The sequence below is a fragment of the Gymnoscopelus braueri genome (assembly GCF_963280865.1).
Source record: "Gymnoscopelus braueri genome assembly, chromosome: 8".
In the NCBI taxonomy this organism is placed as follows: domain Eukaryota; kingdom Metazoa; phylum Chordata; class Actinopteri; order Myctophiformes; family Myctophidae; genus Gymnoscopelus; species Gymnoscopelus braueri.
The window spans coordinates 28,181,777-28,207,913 of record NC_137609.1 but is presented as its reverse complement, the minus strand read 5'-3'; the positions used below and the strand labels follow the sequence as shown (position 1 = coordinate 28,207,913).

At 39.0% G+C, this 26,137-nt stretch overlaps 1 protein-coding gene and 1 long non-coding RNA gene across 2 annotated transcripts in view; one reads left to right on the top strand and one right to left on the bottom strand.

Moving 5' to 3' along the window:
• The window catches only part of pcdh1a (protocadherin 1a), a gene marked incomplete at its 3' end in the record, with an annotated part of 95,800 nt that extends 81,235 nt beyond the window's left edge, over positions 1 to 14,565 (top strand). Inside the window, exon 4 of the mRNA XM_080435564.1 lies at positions 14,195 to 14,565. Within this exon, the coding sequence (XP_080291690.1) occupies positions 14,195 to 14,565 (371 nt within the window). The remainder of the gene's footprint in view (positions 1 to 14,194) is intronic.
• Positions 835 to 5,264, bottom strand: LOC308090408. Its single transcript, XR_013933618.1, has 5 exons — positions 5,185 to 5,264; positions 4,198 to 4,259; positions 3,496 to 3,587; positions 2,890 to 2,973; positions 835 to 1,188 (listed from the first exon to the last, which is right to left on the bottom strand). It is a non-coding gene; the product is annotated as an uncharacterized lncRNA (long non-coding RNA).
• Positions 14,566 to 26,137: the final 11,572 nt, after the last annotated feature.

The window sequence follows — 26,137 nt, the reverse complement described above, 5'->3', positions numbered from 1 at the left end:
GCCAAGACCTCCAAAACACACACACACCTCAAAACTCTTCTCCACACACACACCTCAAACTCTCCCTCTCTCCACACACGCACTTCCAAACTCCCTCTCCACACAACTAGGAACAAGGTAGGAACGACGGGTCAAGATTGGGCAGAAGTCTCTGGAGAACTGAACTGACTTTTTAAACGGAACGGGGTGTGAGTGATGCTAAAAAAATATTAAAATAAACATCCACACACACACACACACACACACACACACACTACCCTAAACTGTTCACAACTGTACTCCTAAAAACAGTATTAAAATAAAAACATCCACACACACCACCGTTAACTGTGCACAACTGTACTCCGAAGCTTTTGAAAGGGTGCATAAATGTTTCGTGTTCCAGTTCAGTTCCCCATAGCTTTGTTTGATTGGCTCAGCATCAGATTTGAACCAGAAACATAATGACACCTTCACGTGTTTCCAGTCCAAATCTGCCGCTAAGCCAATCAAACAAAGTAAACTGAACTGGAACCATTTATACTCCCTTCCAAAAGCTTAGGAGTCCAGTAGCCTATACACAAATCCACAGAGCGCTGCCCTGTAGGTGGCGCAGCCATTGCTGCGGTGTCAGACTCGGTGTCAGTCAGCTGCAGTCACTGACGTTACTCTTGAGTCTTTTACCTGCTTTTTACTAACTTTTACTAACACTAACTTTACAAAGATGTATAGTTATTTAGTAATTAAACCAAGCAGGTAAAGAGTAACGTCAACAGACGGACAGAACCGCAACAGCTGCTGACTGAGTCTGACACCGCAGCAATGGCGCGCTACCTACAGGGCAGCGCTCCGTGGATTAGTGTATAACTAAAAGGCTTTACACTCCAGTGTCGCCTTCTTCCTTCTCACTCTCCTGCAGATAGTGATGCTTGCCCTCTGCAGCAGGGGGGTTTGTCTGGTGAAGAGTTCGTAGTTTGTGCGAACACGGTTGGACTTCGGCTCCACACACTTCCTTCGGTTTTCATCCAGGGCAGTTTGACATGAAGCCATTATTTTGGACAGCCGTCCGGCGCGCCACTTTGGTGAAGTTATTTTAAAGGCAGTCTTGTCTTCATCACTCTCGACAAAGTTCGCGTCCGCACCACTGAGGTAGTCCAAGTCCTCTCTCTCTCCTCCCTTCTGCCCAATCTTGACCCGTTTCTTGAAAAGCTGTGTAACAGATGAGAAGAGGAGGTTAGACTTTTAAAGCGATCAACAAAACTAAATAAGTAAATACAGTATGAGGGTTATATTATGGCTAGCTCTAGTCCCGAGCATTAGAAAGTTCTCGCTAACCTCTGGACCAGGAACAGTGCATTTTCCATTGACTGTAAAATGAACAGGTGTACATTATGACAAGGGCTCCCAAGCTTTTCAGGCTGTGACCCCCCTTCATAATATTTGAACTGGGGACCCCCCACCCTGACAAGCACTTGGAATTTTAGGAGTTGAGGCATTACATTTAGTTGACACGGTTCCACAGATAAATGTTGTGAAAATAGCTGATCTACAAACTCACAACTTGAGGACGTCCTCAGAGTTACTACAGGGGGTCCGCCAAATCTTTGTTTGATATTTTTTTTTTTTTTTACATTAACCACTTGAACCCTAGCATCCCTTTTCTGAGGAGAACTTTAGCCAGAAAAAAGATCAGCAAAAGTTTATCTGAAACACAATTTTATACAATATAGAGGGGGTCCCTGCTTCAACTCTCTCTCAGCTTGGCCTGAAAACGTTGAAGACCCCTGCGTTAAACAGTATGTTGGTTTGTTTACTGTCGAATGAGAAAACAATGTTGCACTAAAGTAATTAAAAGGTCCCCGACCCCCAGTTTGGGAACCATTGAGAGTAGGATCACTACACTTGAGAAAACCTAAGTATGATTTTGATATTCACTGAAACAAGGCAGTTTTATGATGCTGAAAGCCTATTGTCTATGGTGGGAAGCCTTTTATAACCCCACCTTTTGTGTAAAATGCACTTTTTGGCCAGGAAATAAAACGTCCTGACAGAAAAGCTTTGATTCACTCAAGTGTGCCACCGATCTGGACTGGACAATAAAAAAAATGCTATGACAGATCTGTAGAATAGGCTTAAAGGTAGGGTAAGTGATTTGCTTTGGTTAAAATAAGTGTTAAATAGCTCTATATTGTGATAGTACTCATTGCTATAGAGTGTTTGTTCAGTAACAGGAGTCTCCTTGTCTCTCCACCTCTTTATTAAACAGAAAATACATTTTCGTTTCAGTTCAATTTTATCCAACCAGGACAGAGAACTCAATCAGGATACAGATTAGGATACAGATTAAACAAGTGAAATGTGAAATGGAAGTGATGACACTAAGAAATGAGCAGACAAAATTGGAACTGGAACACTATACAAATTAAGCTAAAAAAAATGTACTTTCTCCTGATTGGCTGAGATTTTGACACCTACCGAAAAATGTATTTTCTGTTTATTAAAGAGCTGGAGAGACAGGGAGACATCTGTTACTGAAAAAACACTCTATAGCAATGATTACTATCAGAATATAGTATTTTAACCTTTTAACAAAATACTTTTAGTTTTAACCAAAAAATATCACTTACCCTACCTTTAAGATCAGAAACCCATGTTTTTGTTTTGGCGAGTAGTGAAACTAGTATATTGTTTATTTTTTACTACTAATATAGCTCTGGACCAGAGCTATATTATGGCAGCTACACAACCCAAGCTATAAACATTTGGACTGTATGACCCCTCTGCTTTGTCTCCTCCAGTGTATTTCTCAGTAATTACCACCTCACTGTTATATCCCTTACATAAAAAAGGTAATTGATAATTCACGTGATCAATAAAATGCAACAGTAATAGAGCAGGGCAATAACTCACCCGATCTTTCCTGCTGGTAAGGGTCTTTATCCAGTTCCATCTTCTGAGCGGCTTTGATGTTCTCATAAGCCCTGTTGCAGGCTCCTAGTGAATGAAAATTACAACACAAATACCAAGTTATGAACTCTAAATGTATTATAGTAAGGCATCTCAAAAGGATAGTGATCACAGATAGTTTACATTTTGTCTGCTCAAAGAAATGAGCAGACAAAATGTAAACTGGCAAACAAAATGGGGGTACTCTCCTGATGAACATTTATTTTCTGTTTATTTGAGAGCAAGAAGAGACCCCTGTTATTTAGCAAACACTATAGAAATTACCATTTGAATAGAAAACTTACCTTTTTAACAAAAACAACAATATAACATTTTGCAATATTAGATGGTTAGTGTGCCATCTGTTATCTTTAACAGTGTCAAATCAACACTAATCTACAATGTAGGTATTTAGCAGACGCTTTTTATCCAGAGCGACTTGCAGTAAGCAAGGTAACGCATACATAGAAAATACCTCACGATCACAGGTAAGCAGCAGGTCATCCAATTGTTAAAATTACAAGCAATTTAAGGACATAAGTCCCCAAATTAACGTGATATCAGACTTACTTCTGACTAGGCTGGTGGTCCACTGGGGCTCTGAGTCGTGAATAGCCTGCATCACAGCCTGGGTCACCACCTCATTGTGAGCAGTACGGAAGCTGTGGAAAATCACACTTTTAAGATACCCCTCATTAAGCATAATATAATTTTTTTCCTAAAATGTTTATCCCACGATTTTGTAACCCCATTTTTTACACCCAGTGCCAATTGTCTATGTAATCCTGGGCACTACCTTCCCTCTGCCAACCTAGGGAGGCCAGGGCCGAGCTCATGCCTCCTTCAATGCATGAGAGCCAACTGACCTTCTTATCACCTGACAGGGGAGAGTTTCCCTGGTTGGACGTAGCGCGTGGAAGGAACACGTTATTCCAACCAGTTCCTTTCCCCTCCATCAGGCGCCCCTGGCCAGGGGGAGGCAGTATAGTGACCAGGATTACTGCATGTTTTTGTGAGGGTATCTACCCCCCTCCATCAGGCGCCCCTGGCCAGGGGGAGGCAGTATAGTGACCAGGATTACTGCATGTTTTTGTGAGGGTATCTACCCTAGGAGACACGGGGAGAACATGCAAACTCCACACAGAGAGGCCCTTTCGCCAACCCCACCTAGGGTATGGGCACTGATATTTTCAGCATAACATGATACAAAAGTGTTATGTTATTTCACAAACAGAGGCATTTCAGAGGTGGGGGGGGGGGGTGGGAACATACCTGTCCTCCGGCTGGACCTGCCATCTCTCTCCGAGGCTTCTATAGATTTAACGGACGGTGGTCTGTAGGGACATTAATACAGTGGTGTCAGTCTAACTGTACTTTTCAGCCCTGACCCCCCAAAATAATCATATTTGAACTGGGGACCCCCACCCTGACAAGCACTTGGAATTGTAGGCATTACATTTAGTTTGACTCGGTTCCACAGATAAATATTGTGAAAATATCCGAACTACAAGCTCACAACGCCTAGCACTGCTAGGCGTGAGCTTGTAGATCGGCTGATTTCACAATATTTGCCTATTTTTTACATAATATTTGGCCAATTTGGTATTAAAAGGTCTTAAATTCCTTAAATTGTAACTTTATAAATGTGCAGATACCCTGTATACACTGTATGTTGGTGTGTTTACTGTTGAGTGAGAAAACAATGTTGCACATTAAGCTAATCATTTTAGATCGGCTATCGAGGTATTAAAAGGTCTTAAAAGTCCTTAAATTGTAACTTTATAAATGTGCAGGTACCCTGTATACAATTTTACTGTATGTTGGTTTCTTTACTGTCGAGTGAGAAAACAATGTTGCACTAAGGTAATCATCTGGGGACCCTCCAAATCATTTGGGGACCCCCAGTTTGGGAACCATTGCAAGTATGATCACTACACTTGAGTAAACATAAGTATGATTTTGATATTCGCTTAAACAAAGGCAGTTTCATGATGCTGAAAGCCTATTGTCTATGGTGGGAAGCCTCTCAGACCCCCACATTTTGTGTAAAATCCACTTTTTGGGAAGGAAATAAAATATGTCCACCAGACAGAGAATCTTTGATTCACTCAAGTGTGTTTATTCAAGTCCTGCATCACCCTGTTAGCGTATTTCTCAGTAATGACCACCTCACTGTTAATTATCCCTTACATAAAAAGCCAATTGATAATACACGTGATCAATCAAATGCAACAGTAATAGAGCAGGGCAATAACTCACCCGATCTGTCCTGCTGGTAAGGGTCTTCGTCTTTTTTATGTCCTCCGGTCCCGTCCAGCTCCATCTTTTCACTGCCTCCTAGTGAATGAAAATTACAACACAAATACCATGTTATGAACTCTAAGTGTATTATATTAAGACATCACATACATGCAGAGAGACAGTGTAGTGCCTCAGTAAAGTAGGATCACAGGTAAGCCAGGTCATCAAATTGTTAAAATCACAACCAATTTAAGGTCATATTACTACTCAGATTAACAGCCTGATATAAAACTTACTTTGGAGTTGGTGGAGGCTCAACTTTGGTGTCTGAAATCCTCTATTGTCTGGATCACAGCAGTTGTAACCTCCTCCTTATGAAGCGTTCGGAAGCTGAAGACAGACACACACACACACACACACACACGCACACGCACACGCACACACACACACACACACACACACACACACACACACACACACACACACAAACAGATGCATTTAAAAACCAAGACCAGACCAAGGTCAGTGGACAGTGGTGTCCAAGGCAATTATGTGCTGTGGAAGGCAGATAATGTTAATTATAATTGGATGCTTGGTCAAACATATCAATAATAATTTAGAAACAAATATAGTCTGGGAAAGCCAGACGATCAGAGATCTCTGCCTACTGACATGTCTGTGGTCATCTAAATTCAAAATGGTCACCATTATGTTAAATATATGGACTCAAGGCAGACTGTCTCACGATTATAAACATTTTGATATTGACCATTTGAGTACATACTGTACAGCTACCTTCACCAGTGGAATGCAAGTATGGATTAAAATTGTAAATACTAGTAGCCCACCAATTTGGAATGAGTAAAATGATTTTTCTCAAAATCTGCTGCCTTTTAAAATTGACATGTTTTGGGGGGTCTTTTTTGGATTGAGATGGTCCAGGGGCTGGGTCTGGCCCCCAGGCCCATGTAAAGACTATGCAATAAAGAGTGTATGAATGGTACCAATAAATGGACTCAATTACGCCCCATCATAGGTGTGCGCTGGTGTCACACAAAAATAGCTGATCTACAAGTGATGCAACACATTGTGAGCTTGTAGACCAGCCATTTTTAATACAGGCACCGTGTGCAACAAAGTATAAACCAGGCTTTATGGTTCATTTGTATCTCTGAGTTAAATTGTGTATCAACGCGTTAATCTTTGTATACAGTCAAATAAATTATTATGACATGACATCACAGAAATGTAACAGATGCCTGTTAAGTTGCACTGACAAGACTATTCATTCATATTCACACTTGATAGTGTAAATATACTCATAGTACTGAGTCATTATATTCACTGCTGATGGTTTAACACAGCCACAATTGGCACAGTGTACAGTAGGCTACAATAATTTAGATTACATTAGTAAAGGTCAATTGTAATGGTATTTGCCTTATTTTCTCACTGTTTGCATTTGCCCAGATTATTACTATCTCTATTAATTACCTGTCTCTGCACCAAAAGGTAGACACAAACAAGAAATAGCATAAGAGATTGGATGACAGCTCATTTTGGTTAAAGGTAGGGTAAGTGATATTTTTGGGTTAAAACAAACAATTTGTAAGGTTAAAGTACTATATTGTGATAGTAATCATTGGTACTGTATAGCAGGGGTCTTCAACAGGGGGTCCTCAGAGTTACTACAGGGGGGCCAACACATGTTTGTGTGATAGGAACTTTTTTTTTTAACCTGTTGAAACCTAGAATTCCTTTTCTGAGGGGAACATTAGCCAAAAATAGCAGATCTACAAGCTTGTAGATCGGCATTTCGGTTTGGTTAACAGTTACTGAACAAAATCTCTATAGCAATGATTACTGTCACACAATATAGAGCTACTTAACACTGTTACTGAACAAACACTATAGCTACTATCACAATATAGAGCTATTTAACACTGTTACTGAACAAACACTCTATAGCAATGAGTACTATCACAATATAGAGCTATTTAACACTGTTACTGAACAAACACTCTATAGCAATGATTACTATCACAATATAGAGCTACTTAACACTGTTACTGAACAAACACTATAGCTACTATCACAATATAGAGCTATTTAACACTGTTACTGAACAAACACTCTATAGCAATGAGTACTATCACAATATAGAGCTATTTAACACTTATTTTAACCAAAGAAAATCACTTCCCCTATGCCTTTAATTAAGTAAAAATACACAGTAGATTATCAAAGTGGGGTCCAGGGAGGGACCACCAGAGGTTTCTGAGGGGGTTCCCTAGCTATATTAGTTAATATAGCATGAAAAAAACTGTTTAACCACCCTATTACATCAGCTATTTGAAAATAGCAGATCTACAAGCTCAGGTTGCAAATATTTTCAGAAGGGGGTCTGCAGCCAAATAGCCTCTATTTTGGATTTGGGGGTCCTTGACATGAAGGACCACTGCATTTTCATGAGAAAATATAAAAGCTGTGCATTACCTGTAATATTATCTCACTGCTCCAACCTCTGTGACTGTGCATGCCAAAAGTCTCCAAAAGTCTCCACAAATATATCAGCAGCTTGTAGAAACTTACTTTCTTGTCCAACAGTCTTTTAGTGCCTTTATTTCAGTTCGTTTTAACCTAAATCACTTCAGCTATCACAGAGCCTGCATCCTGCATGAGAGTTACTGACTGCGCGCACTCAGAGTTCATTCAAGGTTCACTGCTGCTCCAATGAGTCAAGAGCCAATAGCTGCCTGCAACGTCATGGCACTTTAGCACACAGCCAATCGCATTTCGTTTTTTCAAACTGAAATTTGGCGGGCATGCACCCACAAAGCAACAGACGTCTGCAATGCATTGTGGGACTTGTAGTTAATTTTGGAAGTGCTTTCCATTGACACGCTGTATGTGTCGTTTTTTTCAGAAACTACAACATGGCGTCTACATTCATTCACTGTTGATATGCAATATATTCAGTTAGTTTGGGCATTAAAATGTGTTTAAATCAGATTTCATTACAGCTGATCATTTGCTTATATAACCTGTCAATGAATATATGATGTCTGTTGTATGATGTCGTTTTTTTAAACTTATTTCAAGCATGATTATTTGTGTTAGGCATTGATGAATACAGTAAATTATGTTTAATATCTGGTTGCCATATATTGTTCCAATTTTTTAAGTATTTTACCCATATTTGCATATTTATTTAAAAGGATTTATTTATTTTTTTCTGTGCCACTTTTCCCCAAAACAAGTGTATGTTGGGCTGATATATACACTGTAACAAGTTCTGTCACATCTATAATGTGAATTGTAGTTTTTTCATTACATTAATATATTCCGCATGTGTGTGCGTGTGCGTGCGTGCGTTTATCATTAAATGGGTGATAATTGCCCCCATTTCCATAGTCCCCCATAGATGTTTAACAATGACCATACCTGACAGCTGAGGTCAAGACCTTTGCATAGTCAACAGTTTGCCATATGTATACAAGCCTTTAATCATGGAGTCTGGGTTCAAGACCCGAGGTCATTATTTCAAAGCAGTATGCTGCTGTATACTTTGTGCAACAAAATAACACCTTGTACAAGCGGCATGCACCTATTTTGTATGTTTGAAAAGCATCATACTGTGTACTCAACCACTGTATGTGTTTTGTTTACACACACTGTCTGTCTGTCTGTCTGTCTGTCTGTCTGTCTGTCTGTCTGTCTGTCTGTCTGTCTGTCTGTCTGTCTGTCTCGCCATTGCAGTCCCGAGTTTAGGCCTGCATTGGGGATTGTGTTCCATTACTCCCCCCACTAGAGGAATATAGGCCTATCCCTACTTGTCCTCTCAGTTTCTATCATTTCAGAATAGATACACTAGCCCTCCTATTTAGGATACAAAGCTAGTGTCCTCATGGAACTTATCAAGGAACTTTGATGTTCTTGCTAGAGGCCTTGATCACTTAGCATGGTCCTTACCAAGAGAGGGCCATAGACTCACTGATTATACACTGGTCTCGTTCACGTCCAAGATGATTAACTGAATGCTTACACTTACCTAATACCTACCATTAAATTCAAGAGAAACGCTGATAGAGTCCAATGTATGCCTTGATCAACATTCAGACTTCCCTAAATATAATGACAGCTTGCTGTCCCATAGCCAATTCAACTGCATACTTTCTGGGGGTCTTTAGTCTTTACCCAGAGATGTTCTGTTTTTATCCAGTTACCAGCAAAGCAGAATCATTTGCAATGCATACAGAAATAAGGACATGTACAAGCTTGCTGCCTCTGTGTTGTTTATGAAAGGTAAAAACAACAGATCTGCATGCTTAGCTTCCCTGGTAAGGATCCTTGGGCTCTGTGAGCCCCATCCCATTTTGACCCTACCTGTGAGACAGACTGTATCCACTTAAAGCTCTTGAGCTCAACCCATTGCATAACTTATACATCAGTTAAATATTTTACATAATATGAACCCAAGATAATTGTGACACACAAAGATATGCCATAGATGTAATCAGTACAGTACTAGTCCATACCCGGGGATGTGAGCACTGAAAGTATTTGCAGACTTTGGGTTAGGCACTGCGTACACAGTATGCTTAGATCAACTAGGAGAGGAGGTTTCTCATTTGATCATGGCTGTGTGTAACAACTTGTCATTTACCTGACATTGAGTAGTCTTTACCATAACCTGACATTTCCAGACCAAAGGTCATATTTGGAACGCATATATGACACAAATAAGATGTAGCTGGAATCCTAGTATAATATACTATGTCCTCTGTAGGATACTGGGTCTATATTTGACTAGATATCATATGGCACATATCAACAAAACTCATTTGCATCAGCATTGGTCCGTATTCTGTAGAGAATCCAAGGAAATATACATTGTTATAAGTTAAGGATTCTGGACCTTTTCACTTAGTGATATGCTATGGATACTGTCAGTATTCTACACAAATTAATACGAATATCTTAATATTTTTGTATCAAAACATAATATGACAAGAATAACATATGTGTCATATGAAAAGGTTTTATATACCTCCCAAAGTCATATATTGAGTCAATATTTTATCAAATGTGGAGCCTACCGACAAAACTTCAAATATGTTCCAGAAATTATCCATATTCTCAAGATAATCAAGAAAATAGAAATCACCAGATTAAGATGTAGCTGGTATTTTGACATAATATATGTCCTCATGATGTATGTTGGGTTCACATTTGACCAGATACTCAGGATAAGTATCGGAAATGGTCCGTATTCTACAGAAAATCTAATGATATTTCTGGATAAATATTTTGGGATTTCACCTGGTAAAAATTACCAGATTCTGTCCATTTTCATGACCTATCAATATCAGGTAAAACTCTCACCCAAAACAGGCCCAATGGCAACATCTTTGGTATTATGTTATGACAAAGGGTGATGATATATGCTACAGATATTGCCATTATTCTACTCAAAATAGGGTATCAATATATTCCGGTATACTTAATTCTCTAGTGGCTCCAGAGTCAAGATATGACTTTAAGTGATATGAGCTTAACATAGACTGTATTTGTGACACATTCAGATATGCCATAGATTTGATCCGTATTCTAGAAAAAAATTTGTGCTCAGATATGTCCAGATAGGATATAAGGTGATATTTGGAACACACAGATGACACAAATAAGATGTAGCTGGTATCCTTATATAATATATGTCCTCATGAGGTATCTTGGGTTCATATTTGGCCAAATATGGCATATCAATAAACTCAGGATATGTATCAGAAATGTTCTGTATTCTACATAAAATCCAGTGACGTAGCCAATGAGATATTTTCGGATTCTGGCTCAATTTCCCCAGTATAAATCACCAGATTCTGTCAATTTTCATGACCTATCAATATCAGGTAAATATCTCACCCAAAACAGGCCCAATGGCAAAATCTTTGGTATTATGTTATATATGACAAAGGGTGATGATATATGCTACAGATATTGCCATTATTCTACTCAAAATAGGGTATCAATATATTCCGGTATACTTAATTCTCTAGTGGCTCCAGAGTCAAGATATGACTTTAAGTGATATGAGCTTAACATAGACTGTATTTGTGACACATTCAGATATGCCATAGATTTGATCCGTATTCTAGAAAAAAAATTGTGCTCAGATATGTCCAGATAGGATATAAGGTGATATTTGGAACACACAGATGACACAAATAAGATGTAGCTGGTATCCTTATATAATATATGTCCTCATGATGTATATTGGGTTCATATTTGACCAAATATGGCATATCAATAAACTCAGGATATGTATCAGAAATGTTCTGTATTCTACATAAAATCCAGTGACGTATCCAATGAGATATTTTCGGATTCAGGCCCTTTTTGCCCAGTATAAATCACCAGATTCTGTCCATTTTCATGACCTATCTATATCAGTTAAATATCTCACCCAAAACAGGTCCAATGGCAATATCTGTAGTAAATATGTTTTATATGACAAAAGATGATGATATATGCTACAGATATTGCCATTATTCTACTCGAAATAGGGTGTCATTATATTCCTATATACTGCGTTACGTCATATTCATACATTGTGTATGACAAGCAGATGAATATTTCATCCATATTTGTATGAATATGGCTTATGTCAACAAAACTTTCAATATGCATCGGAAATGGTCTGTATTCTTTAGTGGTTCCAGAGTAAAGATATGACTTTAAGTGATATATGAACTCAATATCTGACACATCCAGATATGCCATAGACTTAATCAGTATTCTAGAAGAATATTGTGAACAGATATATCCAGATATGATCTAAGGTCATTTACGGAACACATACATGACAAAATTAAAGTGTTGCTCATATCCTAGTACAATATATTATCTTCATGATGTATATTAGGTTAATATTTGCCCAGATATGTTGCATATCAACAAAACTCAGGATATGCATCAGAAATTTCCGTATTCTAGCGAGAATCAAAAAACTGATATTTGGGGATTCTGGCTCTTTTCGCCCAGTGAATGTTTAATTATCATCCAAAATGTGCAAAAGTAATGAAAAATTGCAGACACAACAGATTGCATCGACTCGTTTGTATATTAGCCATTTTTTCTACGTTTTTGGACGCTGTCATAGGATGTACAGTAGTATAAAAAAGAGCATTCATTTAGGAAAAACGTAAAAAGAAAGCAGACAACATGGCAGCACACGACAGTGCAGAGGCTTCTCAGCTACCGCTGGTCGAATGCACTTTCACCTTTCTTCCTTGCTGTTCTGTTATATGTCATACTGCCATGTTTATCCTGACTTGACAAGCTGCTCTGTTTTGGAACTGCTGCTCAGTTTTTAATTCCCTGCACTATAGTATTTTATTAGATATACTTATGTGGATATGGATATCCTTATCCTTATGTGCTTATTTCTGTCATTTCTTCTTAGTTTATTTTAGACTTATTGTACAATGCTGAGTAAAATTTTCATTTCATGTGTAAACATGCAAATGACAAATAAATGAACCTTGAAGATGAAATAGGTTTCTGCACGACAGCGAAGATATATTACAGTAAATTGAGTGGTCGTCTTCAGATGTGACTCCGTTTATAGATTCTCAACAGGTGTTTGCTCAGCAGGTATAGGCTTGCCATCTGTGCATTTGTGGCAAACACATGGAAGGGTTCCTCAGTGCAGAATTGTTTTCCGTACCAAAACAGAGGATTCAGAATTCACATTGCTAGTTGTTTTTCTTTGTGCTACAATATCTGTGTTGCGGTTTCAGAAGAGAAGCATTCACAGAGTAAACCATATTCAAATTTTCTTTCCTTCTTTTTTTTTGTGATAGCTGCATATTAACTACGCTCATTCGAGAGCTATCAGCCTTGCACATGAAAATGAGGTCACTGGGTCATAGAGTAGACCTATTTATTAAATTAGGAACACTTGAATGAAAAATGGATAATAATCAGGGGAATGGAGCTCATTTCAGTGCTGTCAATCAATAACCTGTGCAACACTTGCTTTGCCCTGGGGATCCATGGTTCTCTCTTTTGCCAAACATGGTATTTTCGTTATGTGGGTGTCTGAGCTCGAGCTTGTTTTTCTTTTATGTTGTATGTTGACAGGCCTGACACACATTTAGATCACCAATTACAGCCACCGAACATGGAAACGAGTCGCATACAGTATGTTGTCGCTGTTGGAAACCTTGTATGTGCAAAGCCGTTACTTTTCAGGATGTGGGGAAAAAGATTACCTGTGTTCCAATGGATCCAATGTAGTTATTATTTTGTCACAAACTCTTGTGGCTAAATATTTTTATTTAAAAAAAAACAGACAGACCAAAAAGACAAAAAAGATATTCAAAATATATATATATATAAAAAAAACTAGAATAGCAGATCTATTAGCTCACAATGCATCGCATCGCCATGTGTTGTGAGCTTGTAGATCAGCTATTTTCACTCTATTTTTCCATCACGTGCAGTTGAATGAAATATAAAGTATAAAATAGGGCATTCTATAATCATAGAAAAGGATTATGGAGATACAAGGTTTCTACGCGACAGCGACAATATAATGGAAAGAAGTCACTAGACTGCAGTGAACAGGGTGATGTACACATGCCAGACATACCATTATAATCCTTACCAAGTCACTTACCAGTGACTATAGAAGCTCTGAACAACATGTACACAACAAACCAAGGCATTGAATGCATCATATCAACTATTGGGCGACGAACACACACACAGTAGGTCTCATTACACAGTGCATAGCAACTGCTACATAGCAACAGCTGATGATTGCTTAGCAACAGCTGCAAAGACCTCACAGAAGACGGGGAAGATTTTCATGGGGTGTTGCACATGAAGCCATCTCTGTTCACAAGCAGCCTTTTTTTTCCTCCAACCTACGACATGTATTAGTGATATGAAATTCAGTCTGATGTTTGTTTGTTGTATGAACTTCACTCATGGCATTCTCTCTCTCTCCTCCTCTTGCCCACAGATATCCGTTCCCTCCCTGATGTGGCCATGACCGGGAACTGCACACTGGAGTGCAGTGAATTGGGCCATTCAGACGCCTGCTGGATGCCCGGGCATCCTTCCCCTGTGCACAAGGCCAGGAACCCCCCCAAACTCTCTACCTTCGTGCCTTACCAGGAAAGAGGGAGCCTGGGGCGTCTGGCAAACGGGAGCGCCAGGCTGGGTGGCGAGGAACACCGGGCCCGCCTTCCACCCTCCCGCAGTGCCTATTCCAACAGTGGTCATGCCCCCAGTGCGGACAGCCCCCTAGAGGAGATGCCCCTGAGTGTAGCCTCCGAGTTCCCGCCCACCTCCCCCACCGTCCACACTCCAAAACGAGAAATTTACCTGTGAGGAATGCTCTCATCTGATTGGTGCACAGCTGAATGGAGCGCCTGAGAGACACATACTTCATAAAGAAACATAGGTTGTCCATATGTTGAAATCAGTGCCCTTTTTGTAGATAAAAAATAGGCTGTGATTCATTCAATCACAAGCATGTACACATTGTTTTTTTTTATTCATTAATTTATTCATTTTTATGTATTATTTAACTTATTTATTGTGGAACTCTGCTAATTAGGTGATACATTCATTTATTTATACAAATTATTGAAGGTTACTAGTAAAACATATTACAGTAAATACAGACTAATTAATGTGAGTACTACTGATTTAGTTAGCCAAGTCCCACTTTGTGGAACAATTTCTTGAATTTTAAAGTTGTGATCAGTGCTTCTGTGCCATTATTAGATATACTTCGATAGGGTGCCAGTGAGGCCCTAAGGGTAGGCATAACATGTTTGATTAACAATCAAATGAAATGGTATTTCTTAATGTATAGTGCTGTAAATACATTTGAATGGTGTGTTCTACATTATATTTTTGTCTGGCAAATACTGATAAGAAGAAAAAAGCCCTTGCCTCAGAATTTTAGCATATTTGAGATTTCCTTTGCTGCTGCTGTTTAGACTTGATCGAAACCACCTCCAGAAGTAGAGCTAGATATTGTGGAAGGCATTTGGATGGAATCTTTGCAACTCCCCACGAATATACACCTGTGACCCCCGCAATCACAATAGAATGGCCTTTGACTCTGCTCTGTTGGCGTTGGTGGGCATAACCGAATGGCAACGTTTAATTTGACGTTGTGACTCACTGACTCTCAGCACTGTGACCTATCGTTCATCTCACACAAAAAGCCACAGTCCACTCGGAGTCACATTGAACCACCCCCCTAATCCCCCAAGATGCGTTCTGATTGGCTTCTCAGAGAAAAAGCCAGCGGATCCGCGCGATTGATGAGATCACACCGTTGCAGTCTGAAAATCCTCCTTTCTGTTGTGACAATCACACCTACTCAGCCTGTAACCCCTAAGCCAATCAGTTTGTATGCAGCACTGAAGTAACAATTCCTTGCTAGGCTTAGAGGGTTTCCTCCACACGGTCTATAATAAATCTCGGTCGGTCTGATGAATGCACTGGAGGTATTGTATTTACACAGGCATTTAGATCAAGACACTTCTGTCTCTAAAACAAATTGCAGTGTTACAGTGTGTGCGGAAGCTCCCTATCATGTTCATCAGGCTGGTCGTGCCACCTGCATCCACAAGATATTTTTTACTTCCTGTGAGGTGAATTTGGTACGCTGCCTACACTGTAAAATCCAGTGTTAATTGTACAATTTGGGTACATTTGTACACTCTCAGAGTAAATTTAACAGTCAGGATTTTACTGTGCAGTGTGCTCACACCTCACTGAAAATAATGATACTGCTAATTTATACTATAAATATATTTCCTATATGAAAACAAAACCACAGGGACCTCGAATTGTTATCAACAAAAAGAAAGAAAGAAATCTAGAAAATGGTTTTCCAGGGTACGCAGGATTTGAAAATAAGTGTGACTTTATATCAATTAATTATATCAGCAGAAAAATGCTGAGATGGACCCAGTAAAATAATAAGGGTTGGATAGCAGGAGTTGAGTTCAATTAGCCGCCTCTCCTCCTGTCACTTCTTACAGTATTTACATTGAACAAACATTACCTTGTTAAGCATTTTGTTCCTGTTTCTGCTATTTGGAAAGAATAAAAATAGGACATCCCAGTGGGCTTTATCTATCTTTACTAAGACTTCTTTTCCCAGTGATTGGAAAGGATACATCTGAAGGACATAGAATATTAGTTCGTAATTGGATGATAATGATGACTCCACTATACCCTGTCTCACAGCACCATTGAATTGCAGAGTATCTTTGATTTAAACATTGATTTGATTAGATTTGTGGCTACCTTTCATTCTCCTTTTGACCTCTGCACAGTATTTCCATAGAGAGATAGGGCCTGGAGTAAGTGTGGAAGGGCCTAGAATGGACATTTCCTAATTAGGGTGAGTAATGAGTCCAGAGCCAGGGCATATGTGAGCACACCCCCAGGACAACAGACCCACCAGATAATGTGAATCCACCCGCACAACTACAATCATTTAAAAGGGGTAGTTTCTTTTTAAATGTATTTATATTTTATCAGCACTTACCTCATCGTGCTGCCGTTGCACACCACATTTAGAATAATTAAGCTGAAAACATATGGAAATTACTGGACATGGCCATGATTAAATAAGGTGGGCGATTATCCTGCCTTGAGGAAAGAAAGCACATTATGCTGTTTTCAAAGCCATTTAGCAACTGAAATAAAATTCAAGTAAGAGTCATAATACACTGTGATTAAGCCCCCATTGCCCCCAGCTCCTCTCTCAGAGCTGAGGATAGCAGCTTCACTAAACTGAAAGCAGCGGGGAAGATCACTGACCTGGAATTAATGATAAGTGTGAAACATAGCAAATGAGTGATAAAGTCAATGTCACATTAGCCTCAATAACTTTATCTTTTTGTCCCTCTGCTCTGACTCAATTCAGATTCACTCATTTTGACTCCTTTATATGGAGATTAAATCTTACCTGGTTCCAGCCTACGTTTTCTCTCTTCTTTACTGAGTCTGGTCCTCCAGATCGGTCGTCTTTGATACCCTATAGATGAGTCACAGGGGGAACTTGAAGCTTAGGCTCAATCACCGGATCTGACTGGGACTAAAAACAGCTGGGCTTGAGTCCCTTTATGACGCAAGTCCTTCCACCAGACCATTATCCCCTGTCTCAATGTACTGGATTCTTATTACAGCCAATAGGACTTGGTCTCATGCCTGGAACACTGTACCACATGGTTCGACCTCTCTTTTGAACTCATGCTGAATTGACTGTGTTTACTTCTCTCTCCAACACGACATGGTTCTCCTTGATCAAGGTGAGAGGACATCATGAAGCACTTAAGTACACTCGAGAGTATGTAAAAAAAAAAAAAAAAGAACGAAAAAAAAAAAAAAAAGATTTGTATTTTAGCATTGATTTCATGTTGAATTCACTTGAGTATCTTTTGCCTCTCTGTAGTGCGTGTTGTATGGTGATCATTGCTGTGGTGGACAGATGGACATATGGTACAGTATGGTCAAGGAATTTTTATTACAGATTTAACACTCTTAGCTAACTGGTCGTTAAAAAGAATATCTCTTGATGGTGTACATAGATCTCCACAACCCCATGCCTGCTGTCAAGCAGACTATGAGTTTAGCATGAATTCCAAAGATAATTGGTAGAAAATGTTTACTGTTTTTTCCGAAATGTTAGTGCTGGTTCCTGTTCGAGAGCCCTCTCCCTAACGAACTGAAATTAACTGAACATTTCATATTTTTCACAACTCATGTAGAATAAAGTGATGATTGCCTTGAAAATATGTCTGCAGGAGAGAACCCAGTTGTTATCCTAATTGTTGGTTATATTTATATAGGACAAAATGCTTGTGATGCCATGTTTTTGTACAGTTTTATGTACATACAAGTGAAGCTTTCTAAAAGTTCTGATAAAAGCCGATGGCATATAAAAATTGTAACATGTTTTCTTGAGATGTGCACATCTTGCCTTGGTTGGATTGACCTATTGACCTTTGCTGAGTCGTGTGAATGTGGCCGTTCTATGCCTGCACTGTAGTCATTCACAGACTCCCGAATCCCGAGGACTTTATCAGATTTTATGTTTGTTGTGAACAGTGGATTGTCCTATCTTACCAGTTTGTTCAATTCCTGTGTTCTGCTTCGTTCCGTTTCCGCATGTTGACAAATTCTCTTGTAATACTGTAAGTCCTCAAGAAGTTTGTAATAAAATCACTTCAGGGAAAGAAAAAAAAAAGTAGTGCCTATAGTGTGTAAGTGTTGCAAAGGGATTCTTAAATTATGGGGAGATCTTATATTTTATGGAAGTTATAAAAAAAATTACAACATCGTACCAAAATTCTGCCTCACCATGGGGCCCAGGTGCTTCTTGTTATGTGTTAGAGTGATTAATTTGTACATTGGGGAGCACTAGCGAATTGAGGTGCAATTGTGTGCATTTTGGACATTTTGGGGGACATGGAGTAGGGAAATGTTGCAGTACATTTCCATCATACAGATTAACATTGGTACCAAATACATCTGTGAAGCATAGAGTTTTGGTTCTCATTATCAAGATAGAATTCTGGTTTGGATTTCATTGTACCAGAATATTTTTAGTGAGTTAAAACAGCTTTTAGTGAATATGAATGCTATGTCAAGGAACATTTTAGTCACAAACACCAGTTTTTGTTGAACTTTTGCTATGAATATTGCATACTGTAGATATAAGGGCATTTCAGCCCAAAAGTTATTCTCTCTGGGGCAGCCTAATGATCATTCCCACATTTCATGAAAATTAGTTATCCTGCTAACAAACCAATTAACAGACACTGAAATTCAACATTAAACAGTACCTTTTTTCACCATCAATATAGACTTTTGTTTGAAAGAAAATAAAGTAGTCCAAATCTCATTTAGCTTACGGTAATTGCTAAAACAAAAAAACAACTACTACTGTGCTGTACTTGGTGAAACCAATGGGTTGGGGTTGGCTATCAGGGAAGTCGATGCCTACACCTCCCAACAGACACAGACCCACGGACAGACAGATACAGACATTCATGGTTCTGGACAACCACCGGACCGAGAGAATTCCCATTCGACACAAACCATCCCCGGAACAGACAGACAGACAGACAGACAGACAGACAGACACACACACATGATTCTGCAATTTATAGATAGATAAGCAAGACTCACAATACAGGCAATTCATAATAATGGCGTGGCTTCAGTGTGCAGTCAGTATATGGGGGCCAGTGTGGAGCCATGTGGAACTCCATATTTGCGACGGCTGACCCTTTTGGTGAAGTTAATGTCAGAGGTCAACATCTGCCGGCTAAAGACTACAGCAAACTCCAACCGAACAAGAACTTTTTAAATTTGCAATTTAGGTATTTAGCAGATGCTCTTATCCAGAGCACCTTACTAAGCAATTTAAATAATCACATACATAGAATGCACAGAGAATAGTGTAGCGCCTCAAAATATTTTTAAGGTAAACCATGAACCTAGCATAGCCTACTTAAACAATATGCTATCTAAATAACAATCGGTACACTGAAACGATAGGAACAATGAACCTGGCATCTGTCTAAATAACATGCCATCTAAATTGCATTCTTAACATTTGTGGTCAAGAAAAACAAACATAAGGAACAAAAACATGAGAACGAGTGACCAAGATATGTCTGCAGCCATATCTTGGTCAGTCGCTACCATCAATCAAGAGATAAGTTGGCAAGAAGGGGGACAGGGAGAGTTAAGTGCCTGGGTTTGATGTGGAGTCTGAAGAAATGAGTCTTCAGACTCATCTTTTCTCGCTTCGGCAGGTCAATAAGAACAAAATGACACCATGAGAACTTCGGCAGTGCCTTGCAAACGTTTAGTTTTGCACCTCCAAGATGTTCAAACTAGCTGAACACCTCCTTTCCAATTGGTCAGACTAATGCACTTGTGAATTATTATTACAATTTTGAAGAAAGGTTGGCTACAAACCTCCCTCTCTAAGCGACTACAAACAAACACAACCAGATGGCAGTTATTTAATGGAGAGAGTACACACTTAGTCCACTGTGTCAGTCTCCAGAAATGGTGAGATCTCTGAGACAGATGATGTCAAAACACATCGGAGGTTGATGAAAACAAACAGCGGAGATCCTATAAACATCGCCGTGTCCCGCCCACTGTATATACTGTACAGTGGGCGACTAACATTCAGAGCTGAGCTGCAGGGAGTATAAAATACTTTGAACTTCAACTAACTTTCTTCAGGCCTGCCCAAGCCAAAAAAAAGTTCAGTGTCGTTTGTAGTATGCTGCAGCCTTAAAGTGCCTTCATTTGGCCGATTTTAAATGTAGCATTGGAGTATCCTTCTCAGGGTAACATTAAGATATTCCGCAATTCAATTTGCATATCGTCACCTTGCTAAATTAATGGCCTAAGTCATTTTTTGAGGAAAATGATATTTTTGCCTAAGTCAGCTCCTCATGACACTGGCCACCTCTGGTAAAAATTGCCTACCTCCCAGAGCCTTCTATTAGAGAGTTGCGCCAATGAGGGGTCAGAAACAGCGTCCGTCACGTGGTTCATTTAGCTGGAAATAGTGACAAGGAGCCGTCGACTTCAATGCATTCCATGAACTTCCGGTTTAGGGATTTGTCACTATTCGCCAATGTATGTGTATGTAGAAGACCTGGCCCGAAGAAGTGAACGGAGTTGGCGTAACTCTCTAATAGATGGCACTGCTACCTCCTAATTGAAAAGGATCATGCTGTTCCCTCCCCTTTTAGTATAATGGCCTAACTCCCTAGTGTGACTTAGGCCAAAATAGGCCATTTTTTTGGCCTAAGTCACATGGTTTTGTGACTTAGGCCAAATTATTTACTGATTTAGGCCATTTAAAAAAAAATGTTGGCCTAAGTCAGATTTAATCCTATTTAAACCTATTTAAATCTCTTATGTTACATAACTGACAGACAGTGTTATTTTTAATTTCATAGTCATAATTTGTTATAAACATTTTGGCTGAAATGCTTAAGAAATATATAGTTTTGTTTTGGATCATTTTTTTTATTTTTCCTGAACAACTTTAAAAAATTACATAGGCCGTTAGTTTAGCAAGGCGACGATATCAAAGTTATGTTATTATGGGGTGACTCGTCAGAGGTGAGCCATCTAGAAGAGGGTCTGTCTGTCTGACTGTATAGAGCCAATTTCACAACCTGCTGGACTGCATCACATTTCTTGTGCACACTACCAGTAGGCCACAGAAGTACCTCCACTCTTTATTTTATTTTTTTACATACTGTATGTTTTATACTTCAATTTTGTTTTTACTTACATTGAAAAATGATGGGGCTCTGATCAGGCTGAAACATATGGAGACATACATTATAGATACATCATAGACGACTGATGACATGGTGGCTGGTGTTACAGGCTGGTCACATTATCTGAGATCTACAATGGAGCTGTGCCATTTCTATGGGGATCCTGAGAGAACCATATCATTTCCTAGTTTTTTTTCTCCACATATGCTCAGTGGTGGACAAAATACTCAACCCCAGTACTTGAGATCAAATATTACTCTACAAGTGAAAGTTGCTCAGTACATTTTTTACTTGAGTAAAAGTACTGCAGTAGGCCTACTCAAAAATAGTATTCACAAAAAGGTATTCAAAAGTGCAAGCTTTCAGAAATCCTTAAAGGAACACATTTTCAAATGACTTTTCAACCTATCTTCATATAATTTTTTTAATCTTTTCTACTCGGCCTGTGTCTCAGAGGAGGGCTGTGGACACTTCAGAAACCTGCCTACCAGTGACATCATCGTTTTCAAGATTTCAATTATTATTATTTGTTCATTAACTCAAGAACAATGGCTTCCATTATAGCATGTTAACTTTCTAGGAATAGAAAGCCTGTAGTCTATTAGCTTGGATTCCCCATTGATGATGTCACTGGTAGGCGGGTTTCTGAACTGTCCACAGCCCTCCTCGAGACACAGACCGAGTAGACAAAAATGGTGCCATATAATAATGAGCATTGGTGAGGACCACTTAAAATGGGTGAAGTCGTCCTTTAAGTATTCAAAAGTACAAATTACAAAGTGCATTTATAATATCAATGCATTGCTGTATTAAAATGTAGACATTTCCCCCCAAAATTCTGACCACCCGTCACTATCTTGCAATGATAACTGTTAGCAGCTAGTTTATTTTAAATTAAACAAAATGTTACTTTTTTCAGAATGGTTGATGGATATGACATACTGTATTACAAACACCAAAAGTCACCTATTTAAACAGAGATAGCTAACTATGTCATTAGATTAGCCATTAAAGGTTTCAAACGATTTGCCTGCGGATGTCGCTGTTGAAGGATTTTGCCTGTCAATCATCGGCTCTGCTCCGCCCCCCCAAAGGAGAAGGATAGGGGAGGGGAGGGGTGGGGAGGAGAGGGGGCGGGATTAATGGACTGTGACATCAAAGTCCAGGGGCCAATCCCAGCACTTATTATTCAGAAAACCCCAGACCACAGAAAATCCACTGAATGTTCAAAGTTCAGTTTTTTTGGATGTAATTGAGGTCATCAAACAAAACAAAACAAATGAAAATTTGAATTAATGTCATGAAACCTTTAAGATTGTTGTTTGATTATGTAAACAAAAGAGCTGTGTGTGAGCCGCCCATCTCAATCGCATTCATCTCAGGCTAACTTCACACATAAACGTTGCATTAAAAGGATGGAGGCAGCGAGGAGGCTGCCTTCTGTTTGAGACACAGCCCCCCAGGTATTATAAAAGTACTGGATGAAAAGGTGCATGTGCACCGTGCAAACCTACTGTAGTGCAACTATCTAGGTAGAGCGAGGGTCGGTGCCATGATGAAGTGACTGAGGGTGCAGTTAAAATAGCGATGGGGCAAATCTATCTAGTAAAACAATAGTTTGTCATCCTGCTATGTCTATTCTTATGATTTAGTCATGCAATAGCCCCTGAAATGCTTTACAACAAAACAAGACTAGGCTACTGTCAATAATACAATTATTTCACAGCAGTGGTGAAGCCAGTTATTTTATGTAGGGTATAATACTTGAACTAGGGGGCAGAAAATACAAACAAACAAAACCATGAGTCCCTCCAGCAGGTTTAGCATTTTTAGTTTTCCACTGCCAACCTGTAATGGCATACCCTACATTTATTCCGGAGCCACCGTGACCTGTTTCTGACAAATGCATTTTGAGTGCAAAAAATAAACAAATTATAAAAAGGAGCCTGTCTAGAAATGGTATTTGGCTAAAAGTGTTGTATGATTTTCCATTGCCATTATCCATGGAATAGCTGTGCTATTACTGGCTAATTGGTCGTTTTAGATTTGATTTAATGCTAAAGGCAGGAGCGTAAATATATACAGTGCAGGCAGTGCAGTTGGACTGGGACCCGTGGGTGGGGGGATCATAGACGGCCCTCCAACAATGTGTTGGGTGTAGAATTGGCACTTGTGAGTAATTCAGATTGCCACCTCGGAAATACACCTGTATTAGGATATGATGGGAATATGATGGGAATATTCGCTAACCCATCAATATCATGTTTTTCCGTTCCTTTTTTACTTTCTTTGGTGAAAAAATCGGTAGCCAAAAAAACTAAAAAACTTAACAAAGGGCGGCAAATTTCCTAGTAAGCAGTATACTCTCTCTCCCCCTCTCTCTCTCTATATATATATATATATATATATAAATATATATATAATATATATAATATATACAGTATATAAGAGAGAGAGAGGGAGAGAGAGACACACACACACACACACACACACACACACACACACACACACACACACACACACACACACACACACACACACACACACACACACACACACGTAGATAGCTGTAATTTGCTTTCAAGGGAGGGCAATGTAAAGGTTGTTTGTGTGTGTGTGTGTGTGTGTGTGTGTGTGTGTGTGTGTGTGTGTGTGTGTGTGTGTGTGTGTGTGTGTGTGTGTGTGTGTGTGTGTGTGTGTGTGTGTGTGTGCAATGCATATTATACATCTGTAAAAACTAAGTAAACTAATAAAGAGGCAATTCAATTATGCAATGATGATTGCTGGGTAATATGTAGATATAATTAGTTTAGGTGCACAAATCTGAATGTCAAGGCTGCAAGGTTGAGCACATCTGTAAGACAACTGAGCTATCATGTCTTTCAAACATAAAAGCGGCAGTAAGAACAGACTAGAAAAAAAGAACAGGAGGAGAAGGTAGCAAAGCCCCCTAAAGTAGATTCCCAATTATATGAACATAGGTTGAAAATAGGTGAAGTTGTCCTTTGGCTTACACTTAGCAACTTTCATTTGCAGTTGAGTAATATTGACCAGGATCATCTATACTTTGAAGCACATACTGGGGTTGAGTACTTTGGCCACCACTGGTCCTAAATAAGTTTGCAATGACTGTAACCCTGCAGCCTGGATCATCCCGTTCATCCCGTCTCTTGCCTCTCTCCTGGTATGAAGGGATGTGTAAACAGGGACAAAATAGCCAGGCAGCAATAGGCAAGCTGCTGTATGTATCAATCAATTACATTGCATGATTTGATCAGCTCATTTTATAAATAGTATGATAGTTTGGTCCAAAGCAAGCTATAATTTGCTTTCAAGGGAGTGGCAATGCAAAGTGTGTGTGTGCGCGTGCGTGTGCGTGCGTGTGTGTGTGTGTGTGTAGTCGCACTAAAAGCTGACTCCTTGGTACAGCGAGCTATACTATCCACTGGATTCATTCCAAAGTTGCATTTGCCAAGCTAGTGTGTTTGGTCATCATCCGCTGAAAGGTTGCAGATTACACAATTAACTCGATATTTTATTAAGAGGATATGTTTTGTACAGTATATGTATCATGTGGCTAGTAAACAACATGATGATGATTCATTTTAAAGCACGGTTCTTAATTAGAATTCTGCCCAACACAATCACTGCAAACTGTGGTGTTCAGAAGCTGCATCTTTTGACCTTTAACAAGAAATGCTTTGAAGCAAAATACAGTAACGGTGCTAAGGGAGGGAGTGCCATACTGCTACACTTACTGTAACCTACACTGCACAACTCAACTGACGTGTTCAGAATCTGCAAGTCTTGACTAAACAATATTTTTGAATCAAATAATTTAATGGCCTGTTAAGTGCTTGAAGCTAAAGATAAGGTACCGTATGTTTAAAAAATAGTATACTTTCAATAAGCTGCACAAGTTAACTGATTTTTTATGTTCAAAATCTGAAGAAAAAAAAGATCTAATCTCTAAATCTAATAAAATGTGTTATGTGTCTAAAAGTAAAGTAATAAATAGGCATATGTATTTCAGATTTGGTTCGTATTGACCTTTAAAATAGGTTTTGAAGCCAAATAAAAATACTGAACGCTAAATGTGCATTCAAAATATGTGTGGGCCGGGGGTGTACTACACACTGTGAACTACAAACTGAAAAGAAGCAATGGCTATAGTATTTTGTTGCTCACTTTGCCTTGAAGAATATGGTGCTATTTTTAAGGTATTCAGTTTTTCACCCTTGCTGGCTGCTTGGATTTTCAACTGTGCAATGTTGGCATCTCTCTCTGTGTTAATTGAACTTTATCTGTGTTAATGCAACTTGTACTTTCACTTTTAATTTGTAAGTCAAAATCAGTGTTGCCAAATCTGCTTATTATAAACGACTTTGGGCTTGTTTTTCTCCAAAGTTGCGGGTTGTTTTTTGGGGGGCTTGTTTCTAAAGTATAGTTGTTTATTTGGACTTGTTTCCTAATGTCATTTAAAACAGTTTGACACAAAATATTATTTTATATTATATTATATTAAAAAAATCAAAATGTTTAATTTTTTCAAGATTTTCTTTTGAAAATAGCAGATCTAAAAGCTCACAACACGTCGCATTGCAACT